Source organism: Spermophilus citellus (genome assembly GCF_964194105.1).
Source record: "Spermophilus citellus genome assembly, chromosome: 12".
Lineage (NCBI taxonomy): Eukaryota > Metazoa > Chordata > Mammalia > Rodentia > Sciuridae > Spermophilus > Spermophilus citellus.
The window spans coordinates 114,673,243-114,694,853 of NC_138198.1; the positions used below are offsets into that span (position 1 = coordinate 114,673,243).

The 21,611-nt window shown below is 42.4% G+C and overlaps 1 protein-coding gene across 1 annotated transcript; it reads left to right on the forward strand.

Annotated features, from left to right (window-relative positions):
* Positions 1–2,102: 2,102 nt before the first annotated feature.
* SEC11C (SEC11 homolog C, signal peptidase complex subunit) lies at positions 2,103–20,010 on the forward strand. The gene is made up of 6 exons (XM_081262849.1): positions 2,103–2,278; positions 10,682–10,791; positions 14,495–14,644; positions 16,991–17,110; positions 19,113–19,170; positions 19,813–20,010. Exons 1-6 carry the CDS (start codon positions 2,192–2,194, stop codon positions 19,864–19,866), a joined length of 579 nt encoding a protein of 192 aa, XP_081118975.1. The 5' UTR covers positions 2,103–2,191; the 3' UTR covers positions 19,867–20,010.
* Positions 20,011–21,611: the final 1,601 nt, after the last annotated feature.

The following is a 21,611-nucleotide window of genomic DNA, read 5'->3' on the forward strand; positions in this document are numbered from 1 at the left end:
CTTCCCATGTCCCTGGAGGCATGCACCACCATGCCTGGTTTATGGTTACCTCTTAAAACTGGCAGCCTCAGGGGTCACTTGTAGATAGATTAAAATATACACTCAAAGAGATCTATATTGCCTCCAGATTACAAAAAGGCCTACCAAGTGTTGAGTCTCTTTACTCATGATAGTTGTTTAGAGGTATAGCATCTCATCTTTCACCTTTTCCCCAGAGAGGAAAACACTGCACCAGGGTGGGGCTGGGCATAGATGCTCCACTTTCTGTCCCTCAGCAACACAGCTAAGTTTCTGGATCTGTACATTTCAAACCTTGTTTCTCCTCTCCTACTTCTGAGGCCAGGGGTTGTAGGATAGTCTCATATCAGATGCCACCTCTAGTGCAACTTCCTGTCATGAGGTGGCACAATGGGTGACAGTATTTCTAAAGCCATTTCTATACTAGGATGACAAGAAATGACCATGAGTCACATAAATACTCCACCTCAACTTCTCCTTAATTTGATCCCCAAATGCTTACTGTACCCACCCCCATAGAAGTATGATGGAAGGAGACCCTCATTGTTATACAAAATTACATTTAAGAGGTTGTGAGGGGAATGGGAAAAAAATAAAAAACAAGGAGAGAAATGAATTACAGTAGATGGGGTAGAGAGAGAAGATGGGAGGGGAGGGGAGGGGGGATAGTAGAGGATAGGAAAGGTAGCAGAATACAACAGTTACTAATATGGCATTATGTAAAAATGTGGATGTGTAACCGATGTGATTTTGCAATCTGTATTTGGGGTAAAAATGGGAGTTCATAACCCACTTGAATCGAATGTATGAAATATGTTATGTCAAGAGATTTGTAATGTTTTGAACAACCAATTATAAAAAAAAAAGAAGTATGATGGAGAGAAAGTTGGAATGCAAAACCAAAACCAAAACCAAACAAACAAAACCCCCAGAACTCTTAATCAACAGCAATCTGAGTATCTTTCTTTGGAAAACTTTACAAAGCTCTTTGGCTGTATTTCTACCAGGAAAGGATCTATGCAAGAAGCATCTAAAAGCTCACCTTTTATTAGCTTCACGGTAAGTCAAGTTCTGGCATATTTTAAATTGCAGCATGCTCCCTTCCTCCAGAGATCCGGATCCAGCTTCTCTGCTTCTCTTGTTTCCACAGCACTACCACCACCCTTCGGGTACTATTATAATCTGCTTATTTTACTATGTTTGCCTTCAGTAAACTCGAAGGATTTTTGCTCATTTTTCTGCTGATTTTTCTCAAGTGTTAGAATTGAACTAGGTGTATAGTAGGAGCTCCATGAAGATTTATAAATAAAGGAACAAAATAAATAAGGCAGAAGCGAGTAAGTGAATAAATCAAAGGTAATCTAAAGTTGGGACTTAGTAATGTAGGACTTGTCATTACATAATATGATTTCCATTTCGGACTCTGCCACTTGGCCATGTCATTAAACCTTTCTGGGTCTCTGACTCCTTGTATATAAGAGTTAGGTGGTTATTTATTCATTCAATTAATACCTGTTTCTACTCATTTTGGTCATGACGATTTAAAGATGCTCCTTTGCATTCAAACCCTACTCTTGTAGTCTTCCAGCGCACGGAGCTCTGCAGTTTCAAAACCCCCGCCTCTTCAGGCCCCGCCCATCAGGCGTGCCTACTTTGGGCCCCACCCCGATTCTGCACTGTCCGACCCCAGGCAGAAGCTCCGCCTTCCCGTGTCGCAGTCATCCAATGGCCAAGATACACGGCTAGGTAATTGCGAGGGATATTTAGGTGTCCTTTTGGCGCCTGACCAGAGTCTTGGGAATTCAGTTTCTCTTGAGCAGTCACTTCCCCGAGTTGCCCCTAAGACATGCGGATTCACCCACTGCCCACAGTCCCTCGGAAGGGTCGATGAAGGCTCCCGAGCCCAGTCTCTGCCCTCCCTGGGAGCCCAGGGTCTTCACTGGCCGAGGCTGTCGGCCCGCGGCATTCTGGGCATGGTAGTTTTTCTCCTCTCGATTCCTACGGGGCGGACCCGTGGCCGAGACTCGCGAGACTACGATTCCCAGACGCCCAAGCATGTAGCCGGTCACGTGGTCCGCAAGGACGCGGGGCTGGTGGGCGGGGCCTGCGGTGCTCCGCAGCCGTCTGTGACTACTGGAGCCGGCGGGCGGATTTGGCCCCCAGAGACCCTGCCATGGTACGCGCGGGCGCCGTGGGGACGCACCTCCCCGCGTCCGGCTTGGACATCTTTGGGGACCTGAGGAAGATGAACAAGCGTCAGGTAACCGATGCCCGGGCTGGGGGCTCGCCGGGGGTACGCTGCGGCAGCTGGGAGTCCGGGTTTGGAGTGTAGGGTTTGCACAAGGGCAGTTGCGGGTGACTGCGACCCGGTGGCGACCCGAAGCTTTCAGAGCCTCTGGGTTCAAATCCTCCCAGACCCACGTGTGGGCAAATGTGTGCTTTCTTGCACTGATAAGAGCAAATGAGGGGAGGATGGTCAGGAAGGGGAAGAGAATAGAAGCCCAGTGCAGTGGATGACATGCGCTGGGAAAGCGAGGAGAGATGACTGGAGCGCGAGTGACAGCTGTCTGTGCGCAGATTTGAAGGGCCCCTCAGTGAGGAGGAACACATTTCCTTGTAGCCATCCCGAGGCCTGATTGCGCGCGCATGGAAGTGGCAGAGAGGCAGGCAGAAGGGAAGAACTTTTTGACAATGGGAGCTGTCCAGTGATACCTCCCAAAGCTGTTTCTTCCCGGCCGGGGCAGGATTTTCCGTGCCTAGTGATCTCACAGGTGCTGCTCAGTCATTGTGGACCGAGCAGTGTTCCAAAGGGAATTCCAGACGTCTTCTCTAACTTTCCTCTCAGATTGAATCATGCTGTCTGCACCATGAATATGGGAGGCAGTTAGCTGGGGGTCTTTGGTTAGCTGAAATTGATTTTTGATTCCTTCGTGATAGGACCTCGGAGGAAAACTGCTCTCCTTAGCCAGTTCTTGGCCATCATCACTGTCTTTGGGTCCTTGTCCCTTCAACTTATGGCAAGAATGAGAAGGGACTGGAAGCCCTCTCAGCCAGGAAAAATGTATTACTTAAGCGTCTAGATAGAGAATTTGGAGGACCTGTTGCGCTCCATATCATGATAGATACTGGAACCTTTACTAGGGGGTTTTGATTGTCTTTGAAAATGGTATTAATGCTCATGATTTTGATCCAGTTTCATTTATTGTTATATGAGGATGCAAAATGATGCCTGTGGCAAGGCACAGCTTACTCCTTTGGGTGCCTTTTTTTTTTTCTGTAGAATTTCAGACCAGAGTAGCAATGTGGGAGAGTTTGATGACTTGGATTTCAAAACTGTTTAGGATCTGGTTGTATCTAGGTATGCATAGCTGATGAGCTCCTGTGGTTTCCGTGATTAAGAGAAATTGTAGAGTATGCTAATAGCTTGAAACACCGAAAGCTAATGATCTGAGCATTGATGCTGTTTGCAGGAAGATTCTCCAGGAAACAGAACTGTATTTTAAAATCCAGATTATTGGCTAGATTTTTAAAAATGTTTCTCAAACTGGTGCTGATTACTCAGGGCTATAATTGCGGACTATTAGAGAAAGACTTCCAGTGAGTGTATCAATCCCTAACCCAGTTTGCCCTTTGGAAGCCCTGGGTGTTCCCACTCTTCAGGGATGGGCCTGTCAGAAGCTAGTTGCATTGCTTATTTTATTAATCTTCTAATTCAAATGTAAAAGCTGAAATATACTGCCTTGTGGTACTTTTTGTTTTAAAGTTTATCTTCTTCTTCTTCTTTTTTTTTTTTTTTTTTTGCTTGTTTCTTTTTTCCTTTCAAATTAGCATCCTTGTGACACCTTGTCAGGCCTGCATGCTTTGCCAATGTTGGAAGCGGGACCTCCTTTCTCTGTTGCCCCTGCTTACTATTAATTAAGGCAAGAGCCACATGCAAAACAAGGGCTCTTTGTTTCTGCAGTGAGGAAGAAAGAAAGAAATACAGCTTCTGGCATTTCTGCTGCTCTGTAGCCAGAATATCTGGTCTGAAATGTTTTTTTAAAACTCGTATAAAGTGACTACTTCATCTTTGGTTGGCAACCACTCAGTGTGGGCTTACTTCTAAACTCTGCTAGAGTTGTTAAATGCTAAGCATACAAATTTGGTAGCCAAAGAGGAATACAAACAAAAATGTGGCGGTGTATGTTTTCTAACTCATTCAGTTTGTCAGTAGTTTGGTCAAAATTTTGTTTCTAGATTCCAGGATGTCAAACCTACCCTCAGATTCATAGGTTAAAAGTAGGATGTTGGAATTGTGATTTGTGGGTTTGTACTTAGTTTGATTATTATGTTTTTATGTATGCCATTTTCTACTGGTCATTTCCCTGGCAGATAGATGCCTAGTTCAAAGGAAGTATTATTGAAGAATTGATTTTATTTTCTCTCAAAGAATTTCAAGCAAAGACAATGATACTAGAAAAATATGTTCTTAGTACAAGTTCTTTATTAGACAAGTGGCAAGTATTTATAATTTTCTTGTATCAGGGTGGAGCCTGATGGTTTGAAAAACCTGTCTAAAAATGGTGATCTTTGTTTAAAACCATGGTTTGGGGCTTTCCTAATCAGACCTGTAATTCATAATGAAAGAACAATTGTTTATCAAGTCCTTTAAGTCAAGCACAGCAGGTGGGAAAGGTTTTGAATGTGAACTCCAGTGACAACTTCTGCTTTAGACAGATGTGACTTGCAAGGCTGATTTGACTTTAAAAAGCGGTGGTTTAACAGTGTCTGCTTAGCACTTCAGTTTCCATTTTTTGTTCTCTTGGAAATACAGTGATAGTTTCATAATTTACTACTGACATAGTAGCCAAGTAGTTTAAAATGGTGTAGTTTTGTATTGGATTATATTTACTTTCCTGTTTTCATTTATTGCACCCAAATACCTTAACAGTTGTTTTAGTTTGCATTTTATGTCTCCACTCTCAGTTGTATCCTTCATAACTATCTCAAATTACATATTTCACAGTTGTAATATTGGCAAGAGGCAGTTTCAAGCTTTGCTTTTCCTACTTTACATCATATCAGAATATGTTTTAGTGTTTGCCGCACTCTTCAAAGTGATTATTTTAATTTCTTTCAAATAGCACTTCCTTTTAACACGTTTTCCCCCTTAGGTTTTGGACTTAATCCCTGCCCATATAGGAATTTTAAACAATAGGGAATGGTTTAAAGAAGAAAATTCAATGACTCATAATTCTATCATCCTAAGATTGCCACTGGTAGCGTCATGGAGCATTTCCTTGTGTTTGTTTTATGGTTTGTTGAGATTCTACTGCAGCCTACATTTTTTTCTGAACATCCTTTAAGTGTTTGATCAAGTCATTGAAGTTATTTATGCATTATTTGGAAGAGTAATCTGCCATTTTTCTACTCAATTATTTTCCTGATGTTGGTAATTTATTTCCTTTTCCACATTATCAGAAATAAGGCAGAGAAAGCAAACAAGTTAGCTAGTTGGCTGTGATAAACATCTTCGGGTCATACTTCCCTCTCTGCTTTTTGGATGGAATTCCCAGAAGTGGGATTACCTGGTCAAGAGTAACTTCCTGATACTAGTGCCAGATTGCTTTCAGAATGGTTAAAACAATTTGCATCCCCACCACACTGAGTCTTAGCTTTAAAAAACAATTAAAAAAATAAAAACTTTAAATTTGCTGGGGTGTGGGGTTGGGTGGGAGGGGGAAACAGGCAGGATTTTTGGTTTGAACATTGTAAATGTTTATTTGTCATTTGTATTTCCTCTTTGGAAAAGTACAGTTTTACGTTTTTACCTCTTTCTGTTGGGATTTTGGTGTGTTTTTTTTTTTTTTTAAGTATTTTTTGTTGTAGATGGATACAATACCTTTATTTTATTTTTTTATTTTCATGTGGTGCTGGGTATTGAACCCAGGGCCTTGTGCATGCAAAGCAGGCAACTCTACCAACTGAGCTATATACCCAGCCCCAGCCCCATGGTGTTTTTCTTACTAATGGTTCATTTGCGTTCACCATGTATCAAAGATGTTTTATTTTATCATTATTTATTCAACAATTTTGGCACTTATTTTTTTGCCAGAACTGTGTTGAATATGGGAGGTACAGGATGCAGTGAGAATATGTAATACGAAGACCTAGACCGACCTACAGTAAAGATTGGCTAACTCTAGTGGTCTTCCTGTTTTTATAAATAAAGTTGTCATGTGGAACATAACCATGTTCCTTCTTTTATATATTGTCTCTGGGTGTTTTCTGGCTACAGTGGCAGAGTTAAGTGGTTTTGGTTGATAATCACGTCGCCTGTAAACCCCAAATATTTATTGTCTGGCCCTTTACACAAAGTTTGCTGACTCCTGGTCTGGCGGATAAGGGAAGGCCTCTCATGGACACTGGTGTTTACAGTGGGACTTAAAGATGAATGAGTGCCATGGGGTCCAGGGCGAGAGCCTTCTGGGCAGAGGAAGGAGCTGAGTAAAGAGCCTGGATTGGGAAGGAGCACATGCTTTTTGGAGCATCGACAGATACAACAAGTTCATCTGGGCATCGTGAGCTTCCCGAGTTGAAACTGGACTATCGGGGTACTTCCCAGCTCTGTCACACAGAACCTTTGTGCTTAAATTGAGGTTTGGTCTTAATCCTCTGAGCTGTGGTAGACAATTGAAAAGATTTAAGTGGAGCATTGATGTGACCAGATGACCAGACATACATGTGAAAAAAAGTACTAAGTGTAGGATAGGTTGGGAGAGATGAGTGGATCTCTGGACCATGGCAGGCTCTTGCAGGGGCTCCATGGGCTCTGTTTGTGGCTTAGATGAGAATGGTGGCAGTGGGAATAGAGAGAACTGTACTCATTCTGGAAACGTCTAGAAGGTAAACTGCAGAGAGTGGATGGGAAGGGAGTGTCTCCAGACAACTAGGTGGCAATGCCACTTATTGAGCTGGACAACACTGGACGTGCAAGTTTTTCTGGAAAAGGAAAACTCAGTTCTGACATGTAGAGTTTCAGCTACCTTTAAAGACATGCAAGTGTCAGGGAGGTGGCAGGGAATCTCAGGATTGGGAGTCGGTAGTGTGATGGTACTAGGGCCTCATTTGGAGGTTCAGATGGAAGAACGAGCAGGAAGACAGAGAAGAAAGTGTTCAAAGAGTGGACTCTCAGATTTCTGCCTGGGTTTGGTGCTCTTTTGAGAAGTTTGGCTGTGAAAGAGAAGAGTGTTAAAGGTGAAGGGGGATGTGAAGTGGAGGAAGGGTTCAAGATGGAGCAACTTAAGCTGATGGGCAGGAGCAGTGGCTCTGCCCTTGCTATGCATCAGAATCACTGGATAGGCTGTTTACGAAACATGGATGTTCCCTTTCCCCATCACTGATTCACTTGGTCTGGGATGAAGGCCAGGTATCCTACTTTTGAAAGGCTTCCCACTTGAATCTAGAGTACAGCCAAGGTTGAGAACCAATGGTATAGAGCATGGTCCCAGACAAACAGCTTTAGCATCCCCTGGAGCTTGTTGGAAATGCAGTCATCAGGCCTCCAGATGATTCTTGTACATGCTGATGTTTGAGAGCCCCTGCTGTGAAGGCGGGTCTACACATCCAGAAAAAAATGACATGGCACTTCCTTAGTAGCTCTTCCTGAGTGTCTTTAGCCACATTTATCCAGTCCTGTGCATTTTTAAAACTGTATTTTAAACCACTTAAACTATGTTTAAAATTGTAGTTTAATTTTTTAATTGATACATAATCATACAGATTTATGGAGTGCAATGTGATGTTTTAATACATGTGTAGATTGTGTAATGATCAAATAAGGGTAAGTACATATCTGTCACCTTAAATCTTTATCATTTCTTTGTAGTAAAACATTCAAAATCTTCTCTCTGGTTATTTTTAAATATACCGTACACACTACTTTGCAATAGAATGCCAGAATTTATTCTTAAACTACATTCAATCCTCAAAAAGAGCCCATACCCCACATTCTGTTTCAGTTGATTTTAAATTTGGATATTTGAGTAAACAATGTTCAGAACATGATTGGGCCCTAGTTCCAAACCCAGTTCAAAAGGATGTTCTAGAGAGCTGATGGGTAGGTAAGGTGGGGATTTGAATGATCTAGTTTCACTTCCCCTGAAGCATCACTAACACTACAGTAAGAAGATTTTGGAAGTCATCAGCTATTCCGAGATAAGGAGGCCAGGCAAGGAAAGAAGATCAGCCAGATACTAGAAGCTGCAGAATATATGGAGGAATGGTAACCAACATTGCCTGAGAAAGCCAAAATCCTGTGTGGCCCTGGGGGAGAATGAGGAACAGTGCTTCACTTTTTGGGTGGCAGAACCCTCATAGACTCAAGAATTGATGGCAGCAGATGTCTCTGGAGCTGAAGGCAAAGGGGAGGGAGGGCTGAAGTAAATTAGAAAAACAGAAGCATAAGACCCCTAACTGTCCTCCCCATTCTGCTCCAAGGTCTCCTACCAGATGAGGGTCTAGAAGTTCACTCGCTGGAGGGATGAACAGAAGCCTTTGGAGTAAGGGCTTCCAGGCTTGATGGAAGGTGGACACTGTACCCGAGGGGCTTGCATGCTGTATGCCAAGGATAGAAAGCACACATGAGGGATGGAGGTCCTGAAAGAACCAGAGAACTAACATGTAGGTGAGCCCAGGTGCCAGGAGAGTAGGCCTATGCAGCCAGGTTGGAGGGATCATTGAAAGAGAGGTGTCTGTTTGGAGCAGTTGCCATTATAGGTGTGTTGCTGCACATGTGGATGGTCCAGCAGGGTTGGGGGGCAAGAAGGTCGCTGAAGATGAGGAGGTCTGGGATTGAGTTGGATCCACATGGCTCTGCAAATCACTGCGACACACACAGGAGTTGATAGTGGGAAGACTGAAGCAGCTACCAAAGTCAGACGCCTTCCCGTGGGCGGGGAAGGCCAGGCCCTCTGGAGCTTACCCTTTGGGTAGTACTAGGTACAAAGGACTTAGTCACTTAGCATCTTGAAGGATGATAAGAATTTGGCTGACAATACTGCTGCAGTTCAAAGGGAGTTGGGCTGTGTGCAAGTGTTGCTTTGCCCCTTAGTCCCCAAGAGGTGTGGCAGGCAGCAGTCTTGAGAAACACCTGTGTTTTAGCATTTGTGGAGCAGGGAGGGAGCAAGAGTGAGACGTGTGGGTTGTCAAGCTCAGAAGTGGTCTGAAGTGGGCCAAGGGCAGCTTAACACATCATTCTCCTAGCTGACAACTGGCCATTATATATTGACTTGTGTGACTTCCTCACCTGTGTTTTTAAAATTTTTTTTTTTTTTTAAAGAGAGAGTGAGAGAGAGAATTTTTTAATATTTATTTTTTAGTTCTCGGCGGACACAACATCTTTGTTGGTATGTGGTGCTGAGGATCGAACCCGGGCCGCACGCATGCCAGGCGAGCGCGCTACCGCTTGAGCCACATCCCCAGCTCCCTAAAAATATTTTTATTGATGCATTAAATTATACATATTGGTAGGACTCATCATTACATATTCATGCATCCCATGATATAACATTGGCCAACAGCATTCCCCAGTATCTCCCGTTTCCTTCTGCTCCTCCCTCCTCCTGGTTCCTTTCCTCTACTCTACTAATCTCCCTTTGATTTTCATGAGACCCCCCCCCCCCAACATCTTTCTTTTCCTTTTTCCTCTCCAGCTTCTGCATATGAGGGAAAACATACAACCATTGACCTTCTGAGTTTGGCTTATTTCACTTAACATAATGTTCTCAAGTTCCATTCATTTTCCTGCAAGTGACATAACTTCATTTTTCTTTATGGCTGAATAAAACTCCATTGTGTATATATGCCACATTTTTTTTTTATCTATTCATCCGTTGATGGACACCTGTGCTGGTTCCATAGTTTGGCTGTTGTGAATTGTGCTGCCATAAACATAGGCATGCGTGTATTGCTGTACTCTGCTGGCTTTAATTCTTCAGGATAGATACCAAGGGGTGGTAGACCCTGGGTCTTATGGTAGTTGCCTTCCTACTCTTTTGAGGAATCTCCATACTGATTTCCATCATCCCACCTTGTAGGTGTCTCAACCAAATATTTGCTGTTCACCTTTTTAGATGCTTCTGGAAAATTTAACATCTGGAGATTTAAAGGTTCTGTTCCTTTCAACAGGTAATTTTCAGGTGCAGAGGCCTCATTGCCAAGTACTGTGACCCTTTCACTTGAGGCTGTCTTTGGCTGTGCTACTGAAGGGTAGTTCTGGGTGGATTCACACAGCCCCTGAGGATTAGGCACATGCTTTTTTTCGGAGAACTGTGGCCTGTGGCTAGTCTAGAGCTGGAGGCCCTGGTGGTGGAATTTGTATAGCAAGTTCCCTGAGGGGTTTGAGAGTGGTTAGCAGAGCCTCACGGGGGCTTGAAAAAAGCAAGCCCTCAGTATGAATAGCTCTGATTTGCTTCCTTTTTTCTCACTGAAGGAGAGACTCTATTTGAAGGACTTATTTCATGGGTGAAAGTTGGAATGCCACCTGATTTCTTACTTTGTTTAAATTAGTTCCATGTCGTAAAATCACATCTTTTTTGTTTTATTTCATAAGTGGGTCTCCAGCTTTGGGTTGATGAATATTCTGCCATTGGTTTCACTTTGAGCTTGGCTTTTCTCGTTCCAGCTCTACTACCAGGTTTTAAACTTTGCCATGATTGTGTCTTCTGCACTCATGATATGGAAAGGCTTGATCGTCCTCACGGGCAGTGAGAGCCCCATCGTGGTGGTGCTGAGGTAGGTCCCGCCAGCTGGCCCTGGGCTCTGTCACACTGCTTAGTCAAGACAGGATGGAGTGCCTTGAGCTGAACCTGTGTGACAGCTATGATTAAAGATTCTAATTTAATAAACTAGTAGAGCTTTCTTTATTGATATCTGCTTTGAGAATGTCTCATTTTTTCTTGACTTTTGTTGAAAATTTTTATCCTTTTCAAAAGACATTTTATAGTTTTAATCATGTCATGCTGGTACATTTAATCCATTTCAAAATGACAGTTTAGCAATATGGTATTAGTGCCTTATTGGTGTACAAATTGATTTTTAAACATGATTAATTTTAATAATGTTTCTTGGTTTTCTTCATGCAATGGATAGGATGTGTGCGTCTCCCTGGTGCCCAGCAAGGGCCTGTTCTTTTTTCAGGCTTCAGTGCTACTGTTGTAGATGGCTGCTGTCTTCTGGAGACTATTATGCTTACAAAAGTACAGCATGTTTATTTTAGAAGAGTGAATATTTCCGTCAACTTCGTGCAGTCTATGAAGTCATGTCCACTGAATCTCAGATCACTGGGGCTCACTGCTCTAGGCTGGGCGGTGCAGCAGTCATGTGGGCAGTCACAGCTGACCAGTGCAGGAGCCAGTGCCCTTTCCTTCCCCGGGGCCTGCTACCATGTAATGGGCTGCAGCCCTGTATACACTTCCGAGTGACTGGCCAAGGGGCACACTTGTAGAGATGTCGAGTTTTCGTAAATGTAGAAGCCTGAGAATGGAGTGGCTCACAACAGAACCAAGGGGACCCTGTCTCACTGGTCTTCACACTATGCTCTGGGAGGTCCCTGGAGTGGTGAATGGATGAGGAGGGAGAAAGGGTCCAGGCTTCTGGACCCCCAGCACCTAGCTTTATTTCACTTGCAGCAGCTCCACTTTCAGGTATTTTATCTGGTCATATCTCAATGAAGGAAGGACATTAAGCCTTTTTTTTTTCCTTGAAGAAGAAGGGGGTTCAGTAATAGAGTGCATGCCTAGCATGTCTAAGGTTCTGGATTTTGTTCCCACCACCATAAGGAGGAAGAGGAGGAGAAGGAGGAAGAGGAGAATTAAAAGCCTCAAATTTAGATGGATCTTCTCACCTAGTAGATACGGAACTTGGGGCCTCATGAGACCAAGTTACAAACATCTCAAGGTGACTGTATGATTTGAGGAGGAGGGCCAGTGATCTAGATCCAGAGTTGGCAGAAAGACCCAGTGATCTAAGACACTGGATAAGAGCATCCTGGAGCATTTCCTGGCTCCCAAACATGGTCATTTGATTCCAAATTGACTTAAGTTTTTCTCTTTGGCTGACGTTATGGCTACATGAAGAATAATACTGGATCTGAGATCACTGGCCCTCCTTCTCAAATCACACAGACATGCTTACACATGGAAGTTATTGTGAGAGTACAGTGCATGGGAACTTTTAAAAAGTGTCCTTTATTACTCTAAAGCCGTTTAATTTGGCAGCATAAACTTGATATCCTGAAGGGTATGTGGCCTTGGGGGAACCCCTGGCTCAGGAGAAAGCAACTATAAGCTGTTATTAGGAAAATATTTAAAAGAACCACTTTCCCAATGGTACACAGCCTGTCCCTCAACGCCAAGCTTCAGTGTGCTCTTCTGACCTCTGAGACTTGTGGAGGGAGGTTCTCCTCACTGTGGTCCTGTTTCCACGGACCAAGACCATTTTCTATAAATATCTTCCTACTGTGTGTCCACAGGAATTCTGTGGAAGGAGTAGAGATGAAGCCATCTCAAGAAATCATCTTGAGTAGTTTAGCTGCTGTTCTTTAAAAGAAGACAAAACCCTGAAGCAATTTTGAGTCATTATCAGAAGACGACAAAATAAAATTCCATGTTGGGGAACAAAAGAAAACACCCATATTTGTTTTGCTCAGATATTTTCTTTTTCTTGCCCTTTTAGCCATTCCTGTTGCTTATCATCTCCCTTTTTATTCAGGTTTCTTGGTTTTGAGTGCTGATCTGGTGTCTGTCTCAGGGGCAACTGGTTTTGTCACTGGAGGAGGTCTGAGAAATTCTTGGAGAGGGGGACCTCAACTTAGAACCCAGGGGGCTCTCGATAAACATCACAGAAATGAATTTAAGGATGTGTCAGTTGAGGCAGGGAAATTTAGTTAGGAAAGCAGAGACATGTTCAAGAGATAATGTGGGTCCCTCAAGAGGGGGGTAAAGTAAGGAGTGCAAGTTCAAGGGAGAATGCAGGCCATCGTGAGAGTGGGAGATGCTTTGGAGTTTTCCGGCTCTTTTAAAGTTACCTGGTGAGGAGTGGGCATGGAAGGTATGTGAGGATGACGTCAGCCTGGTGGTCTCAAGGTGGTTTATGGTGGTCTGACAATTTTAGGGATCCTTAGGCTTGACATGGTCTCTGTTATCCATCAGTAGATAATGTTGGCAAGTACCCTACATTATATGATTCTTAAAATATTGTCTCTCTCTGCTTAATATATTTACTATATAGCTAATTAACAGTACACAAGATAGTTTTCATAAGTGGGTGAGTTTATGGTAATTAAGATTTATAGATTTCCCAGAACTTTAGAAGTGACAGGCCTGGGAGAAGAACTAACTTGGAGAGTGACAGGCCTAGAAAGGTATGCCGCAGGACTTTAGACTAGTTATAGTCCTCGTCCTTCCTTTGTCTCCTCTCTGCCCCTCTCTTTATTTCTTCTATCCTGCCTCAGTTTCATTTAAAAACAAAGCTCCCAGCAGGGGCTCAGTGACAGGCCTTTCTCCCTCCTCATTCTGCATCCCCTGGAAGTTCAGGGGACAGGAGGAATGGAGAGGAGGGCAGCCTCCTGTGCTGCGCTTGCCTTTGAGGCCATTTCTGTGGCCTTGGTAGCCCGCTGCTTCCTCCCCTTTCTTTCCAGCTAGACCGGTGTTGCTGTCTGCTGATTGGCCACTTGCCCCAGTCCAGGCACACTTCTAGGTCTTATTCTTTTCTCATACATTAAAACAAAGCAGGAGCATGTGGAAATGGATCCAGTTTTTAAATTCCAGCTCCTGGTAGGTTGCAGCTCACTTTGTATCCACCAAACGCTTTGGCATGAGTTTGAACAGGTAGCGTGGGGATTATCTGTGGACCTCCACATCAAAATCAGTCAGTCCTTATTAACACTGGGCCTTTTTAGGAAGGACCTGGTTGAAAGGGTGCTGCTGCAGGAAGCAAGACCAGGGTTCAATTTTGTCCCAACCTTCAGCAAGGCTGTAGGACAGGTCCTGCTCCCTAGGGTTTAGTCACTTTTCTGATTTTCTTTTCTTAAACAAGTAACATTGTCCTGGGTGCTGGGGTGGGTCAAGGAATGAAACAATTGCCTAGGGCACTAGCCAGCAGTCCTGGCCTGAAGTTCTGAGTGAGGAGTCCCTGATTGGCAGAGGTAGGGCTTGTTGAAGGCTCAAATTGGCAGCTCTACTGGGCAAGTCCATCTCCTTGGTTCTTTTCTTCCCTGATACAAACTGCAGAGGGGCCTATTGGGGCCCTTGCCTGCCACAAGCTAGGTAGAAACTGTTTCCTCTCTCATCCTGTCTCCAGAGCAGGAAGGAAACCCTTTAGAGCATCTGAGACTTGCAGACTGTTGATGGGAATTTCAGCTCTGACTGGTAAGTTTGTCATCATTCCCTTTTGGACACTGGGTGACACTGATGTTCACTTTTGTGTTTCTTTCCAGTGGCAGCATGGAGCCGGCCTTTCACCGGGGAGACCTTCTCTTCCTCACAAATTTCCGGGAAGACCCCATTAGAGCTGGTGAAATAGTCGTTTTTAAAGTTGAAGGACGAGACATTCCAATAGTTCACAGAGTGATCAAAGTTCACGAAAAGTAAAGAGGCCTTTTTTGTTTTTGTAAATGTTGGTAGATGGTGAATTAAAAAGTAGTGAAAGCATTGGGTTGTGTTCCTAGTTCTGCCATTTACTAACCAAATGACTTTGGACCAGCTGCCTTAGTTTGTAAGGCAAGAGTGATAATATTTTGCCCACAATAACTCATGGTGATTATGAGAATTAAATGAACTTATGTTCACAAAAGCACCTAAAAAGTCAAATCGGGCTGGGGATGTGGCTCAAGCGGTAGCGCGCTCGCCTCGCATGCGTGCGGCCCGGGTTCGATCCTCAGCACCACATACCAACAAAGATGTTGTGTCCGCTGAGAACTAAAAAATAAATATTAAAAATTCTCTCTCTCTCCCCTCTCTCTCCTCTCTCACTCTCTCTTTAAAAAAAAAAAAAAAAAAAAAAAAAAAAAAAAAAAAAGTCAAATCACTACACAAATGTTAGGTGGAATGTGTTACATTAGCTATTTGAAGGAGTCTTGAACAGGATCAAATCACATTGTAACAGGATTCTTTTGATAAAGAATTATTTTCTGAAGTGCAAAAAAGATAGCTGTTTCTCTGTACATTTGGCCCAAGTGGCATTTTCAGCAGTATTATTAGCCCTAGATGGATAAAAATTCCTTTCTCCATCTCGCCTCATTATTTGGTCATGGCACACCCTGCACTAATTCTTCTCCTACAGACAGCCTTGCCTTTCCCTAAGATGCTGGGAGGACTTCAGGCCTTAATAAGGTCTGGTTTCCTTTTTGGAACCAAACATTTACCTCTAGTTCAAATATAGAAAGTTTCCAGGAGACAGTTGAAAATGTAGCATTTTATATACTTGTTTGTTCATTTCCCTTTTTGTAGCTTAGTGTAGAATTTTTATCTACATGATTTATAGAATTATATTTAGGTATTTATATGTGTTTTTAAATAATGGAACATTTCTCTCTCTGTGTGTGTGTGTGTGTGTGTGAGAGAGAGAGAGAGAGAGAGAGAGAGAGAGAGAGAAGCTATTTGTGTACTTCTGGTATTAGATTCTCATTTCATTCACTGCTTCCAGGTGTCCCCAAAGACATTGGTACTTAACATGTTCAGTGCACTTTGTGTTGAACATCGGGACCCTCCGTTTTCATTAGTGTCCCCGCACTGGTGCTGTTCAGTGGTTGGTGCTGCCTACTTGTTACTTGCTGAGGAAGAAGCACATTCAGTCATGACGTGGCAGTACTCTCACCTGATTTAAAAATAATTTCTGAAGATGAGACATTTCAAAGTTGAGGAAATGGTACTGGTTTTAATTTGCATGAATTGTGAGAAGTGCCAGGAGTTTATCTTCTCAGTTTCCTGTATAACCATGAATGTAAGTCAAAACGCTCTTTTGGACATGGTTTCAAATCTTTGTGGGCTTTAAATATTTTATCTCATTAGAATGGTATGTTTTTCATTTGCCTTATTGAAGGACCACCCTCTTTACAGCACCAGACTGTATGGTTCTGTGTTTTAGCATCAAGGCCACCTCAGCGCCAGTTTAGAATGCCTAACAAATCCCATCCATGGTGATTCTCATTCCTTGCCAACAGGATTTTACACCAGCTTGCTCAGTGGTGAAGGAAGTGTGCATTGATACATCTGTGCTTGACAAGGGAAAGTTTGAGGGCAGCAAAGAGCATAGTTGCTTTTAGATTTACTTTGTGCTCAAGTCAAGTAATTTTGGGGACCAAATTTATGTCTAGAGTGAAAAATAATATAATCCATGTTGACTAATTGGCTCATGAGGTCTAAGAAGAAATAGAAACAGTTCAGGTACAACCCCTTTGTTAAATCAGCCTCGTGTCCTGACTTCTGACCTAGTCTGACTCGAGATGAGTGACTGGATCAAGCCTGGAGAAGCTCCCCCTGAGCAGCATCTCGGTGTGCTGTGAATCTGGATTTGAAAGAATTGCACAGAGGTTGTTCACATATTTTGCCCACCGACGAATACCCTGATTTCCAGATTGAAAAACAGGTTAGGTGCTAGCCTTTCCTTCCTTCCAAGAAGGCGTGAGGCAAGAAGTGTAGCTGTACTGGAAGCCAGTCCTTGCCTTTCCCATCCCCTGGCACTCTGCCGTGCTTCCTGGTTGTCAGGGTTACTCGAGTGTTTTAGAATCTAAACCACAGAATTGTCATTATATTTGTGCTTCCTCTGAATGTCTGTCTGTAAGCAGTCATCTTAGATCAATGGAAGATCAAGTATTCCTCAGCTGCTTTCTCACGTCTGCTCATGTCTGACCTTAATGTTGTATGTGAACTAATTCTTTTTAATGGTGCTGTGTTAAAAATAATTTTTGAGAGTACATCATTTTGCTTTTCAGAGATAATGGAGACATCAAATTTCTGACTAAAGGAGATAATAATGAAGTTGATGATAGAGGCTTATACAAAGAAGGCCAGAACTGGCTGGAGAAGAAGGACGTGGTGGGAAGAGCACGAGGGTGAGCACCAGCATTCAAGACACATAGACAGTTCAGGAACCAGGAAAATATTTAGAAGGAAACTACCTTTAGAGGATAATAGAATCATTCATTGCAAATATGGCGTGTCAGGAGCATTCTAGTAGTTCTGGTGTGTACTCTGAAGACCAAAGAAAACTTAGAACTCTCTAGGATCTAAAACTGAATTCTCAGTATATTATTTTCATCATGGGTTAACTCTATCATATCCTCACATAGGGATTAATTATTTGTGAATTTTAAATTATAACTAATTGTCCCAGAGATGACCACTGCTTAACATTTTGGTGAATGTTCTGGATACTTTGTGCCTAACAGGTGTGTGTGGATGCATATATAATTTTACCTAGAAGGAAGTGGGAAAAACTTTGTTTTAAACCTATGACTCCATTTTTCTACATGGCTACATGCTGTGCTATTGATAATGATAACTTTTATAACCAAGCATCTTTTGGTAGACATTTTTTTGGGCTGGGGTGTGGCAGACATTTAAATGATGTCATATCTATTTTCCCTACTGAAAACAGTTTTTTTGTTTGTTTGTTTTACTGAGGATTGAATTTAGGCACATTCCACAGAGCCACATCCCCAGCCCTATTTTGTATTTTATTTAGAGACAGGATCTCACTGGGTTGCTTAGCATCTCGCTTTTGCTGAGGCTGGCTTTGAACTCTTAGTCCTTCTGCCTCAGCCTCCCAAGCCACTGGGATTACCACACCCAGCCTGAAAACAGTTCTTGATAAATCTTTTAATATTAATTTTATATGATTGTTTCAGCAGTGAGTTCTGCTTCTATTTGACACAGCAAGTGTGTATCTTTTTTTTTTTTTTGGTGGGGGTGGGAGTACTGGGAATTAAACCCAAGGGGACTTAACCACTGAGCCACATCCCAGCCCTTTTGAGGTTTATTTAGAGACTGGGTCTCAATGAGTTGCTTAGGGCCTTGCTAAGTTGCTAAGGCTGACCTTGAACTTGTGATCCTCCAGTCTTAGGCCTCCCAAGGCTCTGGGATTACAGGCATGAACCACTGTGCCCAGTTGTATCTTCTTATTTTTAAAAAAAAGGAGATTTTTTTCCTCTTTCAATTATCCTTTTTATATTTAACCTTGTTAGAAATGTGTTCTTGTTTTCTGGGTCTCATAGCTGTGTTATGCTGGAGACACTGGCCACAGTTGTGTGAGAGGTAGCTTTATTATTCAGGTTGTGGCTTAAGACCTCTTGCTATCCCTTTAACCACTCTGTTGCATTACCAAGTATCTGTGGGGAGATGAGGAGAATTTCAGGTCATCTGCCCTGTATTTCTGGTGAAAGGCTCTGGACCACAGAGAGGTGGATGCTTCTGACTTGACTGGAGGGTACTGTAGGTGTGTTAGCTTGTTTCCCATTAGTAGGGATGATGAGACTGGGTGGAACTGATTCCACATTGATATTAATTTGGTCGGCATAATCACCAGCTGTGAACTTGGTCTCTCTGGGATCATAATCATATTTGCATATAGGTTATGGCATTCACATTTGTATTCACTGCCCAGTAAATGTATTTGTTAATCTGAAAAGCACTGAAATGAAAATATTTTTTTAAAGTACAGACTAATTATGTATGTGCCTTAAAGCTTTATCTAACAGTAATTTTCATATTGGCCACCTGAAACTTATTTTTCCTCTGAAAAAATAAGATTTGTGAAAGTTGCCTATTCTGAATGAACATACGGTTCAACTGATGATCTTAAGTGTAGCAGATGAAGACTTGTGCCATTCCTAGGTCAAATCCGTGCTTGCTTGAGACAGTTGTCCCAGCTATTAGCTCTGATGCGTTTTACTGATAAAACATGTGAGATAGGGGTGAATGCTGTCCCTACAGCTACAGCCAGTGGTATGCCCATGAAGATGTGTTCCTAAGGCCGATACACAGTGTGTCAAATGTCACTATCCTCATTATAAACATAAATTTATATATTTCTTCCTTTTTATTCCCACAACTTAGGTTTTTACCATATGTTGGTATGGTCACCATAATAATGAATGACTATCCAAAATTTAAGGTAGGAATTTATGTGTGTGTCTGGGCCTATTCATTTTTAAATATTGGAGCTTTTACTTGTACAACTGTAAAGAGGTCATCTTCTTTAGCTATTTTGCCATTAATTTTTCTGCAGAGTATTTGTAATTAACTATAAATTAACATAACCACTTAAATTAACATTTAAATTAATTATTTAAAATAGCTGCTTTTACCTTTTAAATTCACAGTGTGTTCTAAAATGGCACTTATATAGTTGTCATTATTATTATGGAAATTTTCAAACATACAAAAAAGTAGGACAATAAACCCAGTGATGTTTATTTCTATTTTTTTAAAAAAATCACTTGAAAAGAAATAGGAGTCCTGCATTGGTACAAGCACCGCACTGTCTGTGTGTCAAGTGTTTGACCTGTTTGGGGGCCTTTAACCATATCATGCATTGAACAGCTAATTTGGAGAACAAGCCACCAGGGAAGAGGTCATCTTTTGATTCTGTCACCACTCCAGTATTGAACAGACTTTATCTGAATACATTTTATTATTTATTTAGACTTTATCTGAATACATTTTATTATTTAAAATAGCTGTTTTTACCTTTTAAGTTCATAGGCCAAATTTATTTGTAGACCTCAGTAATTTTCCATTTTGTTTCTGTTCACAGTACGCTCTTTTGGCTGTAATGGGCGCATACGTGTTACTAAAACGTGAATCCTAATGTGTGCAGCAGTTCCTGGGACCAGATTGAAATGAATTCTGTCGAAAAACTAATATATTTGAAATGTTCCACTTTCTGTATAAAAGAAAACCCTGTGGAGACGTTTTTGTCTTGTCCAAATAAATGATTCATCAGTGAAGATGGCTTTCTTTGTGGACTCTGATTGGAATCTGCTCAGTCTCTCTGCTGTTGTGGTAGTCACTTGAAGCCGAGTTTGAGGGACAAGGCCCAATCCATGTGCTATAGTCATAATGTCTGACTTTCAAAATAAATTCCCAGCTTCATCTAGTGGCATTTCTGATGGAAACAAGTAGGCTCATCAAAGGACATGGCTCCTTGTTTATTAAGGTGTAATTTTGACCATAACTCCTAAAACTTTTTAGAAGGAAGGAATCTGCTCTGATTTTCTGGTGATATATCTTGAGGTGGTTTGTTCTATTATTTGAAAGTGTTTAATAAATTGGAAAAGCAGTTTGTACACCTTTGAAAAAAACTACAAAAGGGTGAAGGGGCATTTTCCTTTCCATTTCCCAGGGATCTCTGCTGTTAAGTTAGGTATTTGTACTAAAGATAGTCCTGCATCTAAGATAGTCTCTTATTCAAATATTTAGCAAGCACTTACATCCCAGCCACTCACTGTCTTCGGTGCTGGAGGTACAAAGTCCCAGTCCTAGTTGAGGTCACAGTGCAGTGGGTGGAAGGGATAGTAAATCTATGATTTTTAAGTAGTGCTCATTGCTATGAAGGAAGATTAATTGGGGTAAACAGACAGAGGGTGACAGAGATGCCATTTTTCATAGGGAGGTCAGGAAAGACAACCTAAAGAGACATGAGAGAGAGTGAGGCCCGTCAGTCCTGAAGAGCCTTCCAGCAAGGGCAGAGCCCTGAGAGGGGAAGCTGGTGGCAGGCTTGATCGGCTCCTCTCAAGCTCTCCAGAGCATGCAGATCCCTTGATGGTGGCTAAGTAGGTTCCAGCTCAGGAGGTCTGGGGAGGGGCCGCCATTCTGCATTTCTGCCTTGCTCCTGGGTGATGCTAAGGCCACTGGCGCCTACACCGCAAAGTACTAGGGGAATAAAAAGGCAGCCAGGGGTGTTTTAAAATAGATTTCTCAGTTTTACAAAAATGTTTTCTTTTCATTGAACTACAGGACATGGACATCCAGCCAGTCAGGCCTCACAAAGCTGCTTCATTCTTTTAGGTTCTAATTCTGTTTCAAAAATTTAGAATCTGAAAAGTTTCTACTACTGTGCTAGTCAGCTTTCTGTCTCTGTGATAAATTCCTGAGAAAAACAACTTGGAGGAGAATTGGATTTATGTTGGCTCATGGTTTTAGAGGTCACAGTCCATGACCAGCTTGCTGCGTTGTCTGGACCTGAGATGACCAGAACATCATGGTGGAGGGGCATGGCAGAGGAGAGGTGCCCAGGACAAGAAGTACCCTTCTGGGGCGTGTCCTCAGTGACTGACTTCCTTCAACCAGGTCCCACTGTCTACATTCTCCACCCACCTCCCAGCAGTCCAGTCAAGTATCAGTGGATTAATCCACTGATAAAGTCAGAGTCCTTGCAATCCAGTCCCTTTCCAAAAGATCTACCTCTGGACATTGTTGCACTGGGGACTAAGCCTTCATCACACAAGTGTCCGGGGCACACTCTATATCATAACAACTACTTAGGCAGTCTCAAGCAAGCTACTTACCGTCCCTTAGTTTTAAATGGGGGATAAGAACTATACTTGTCAAACT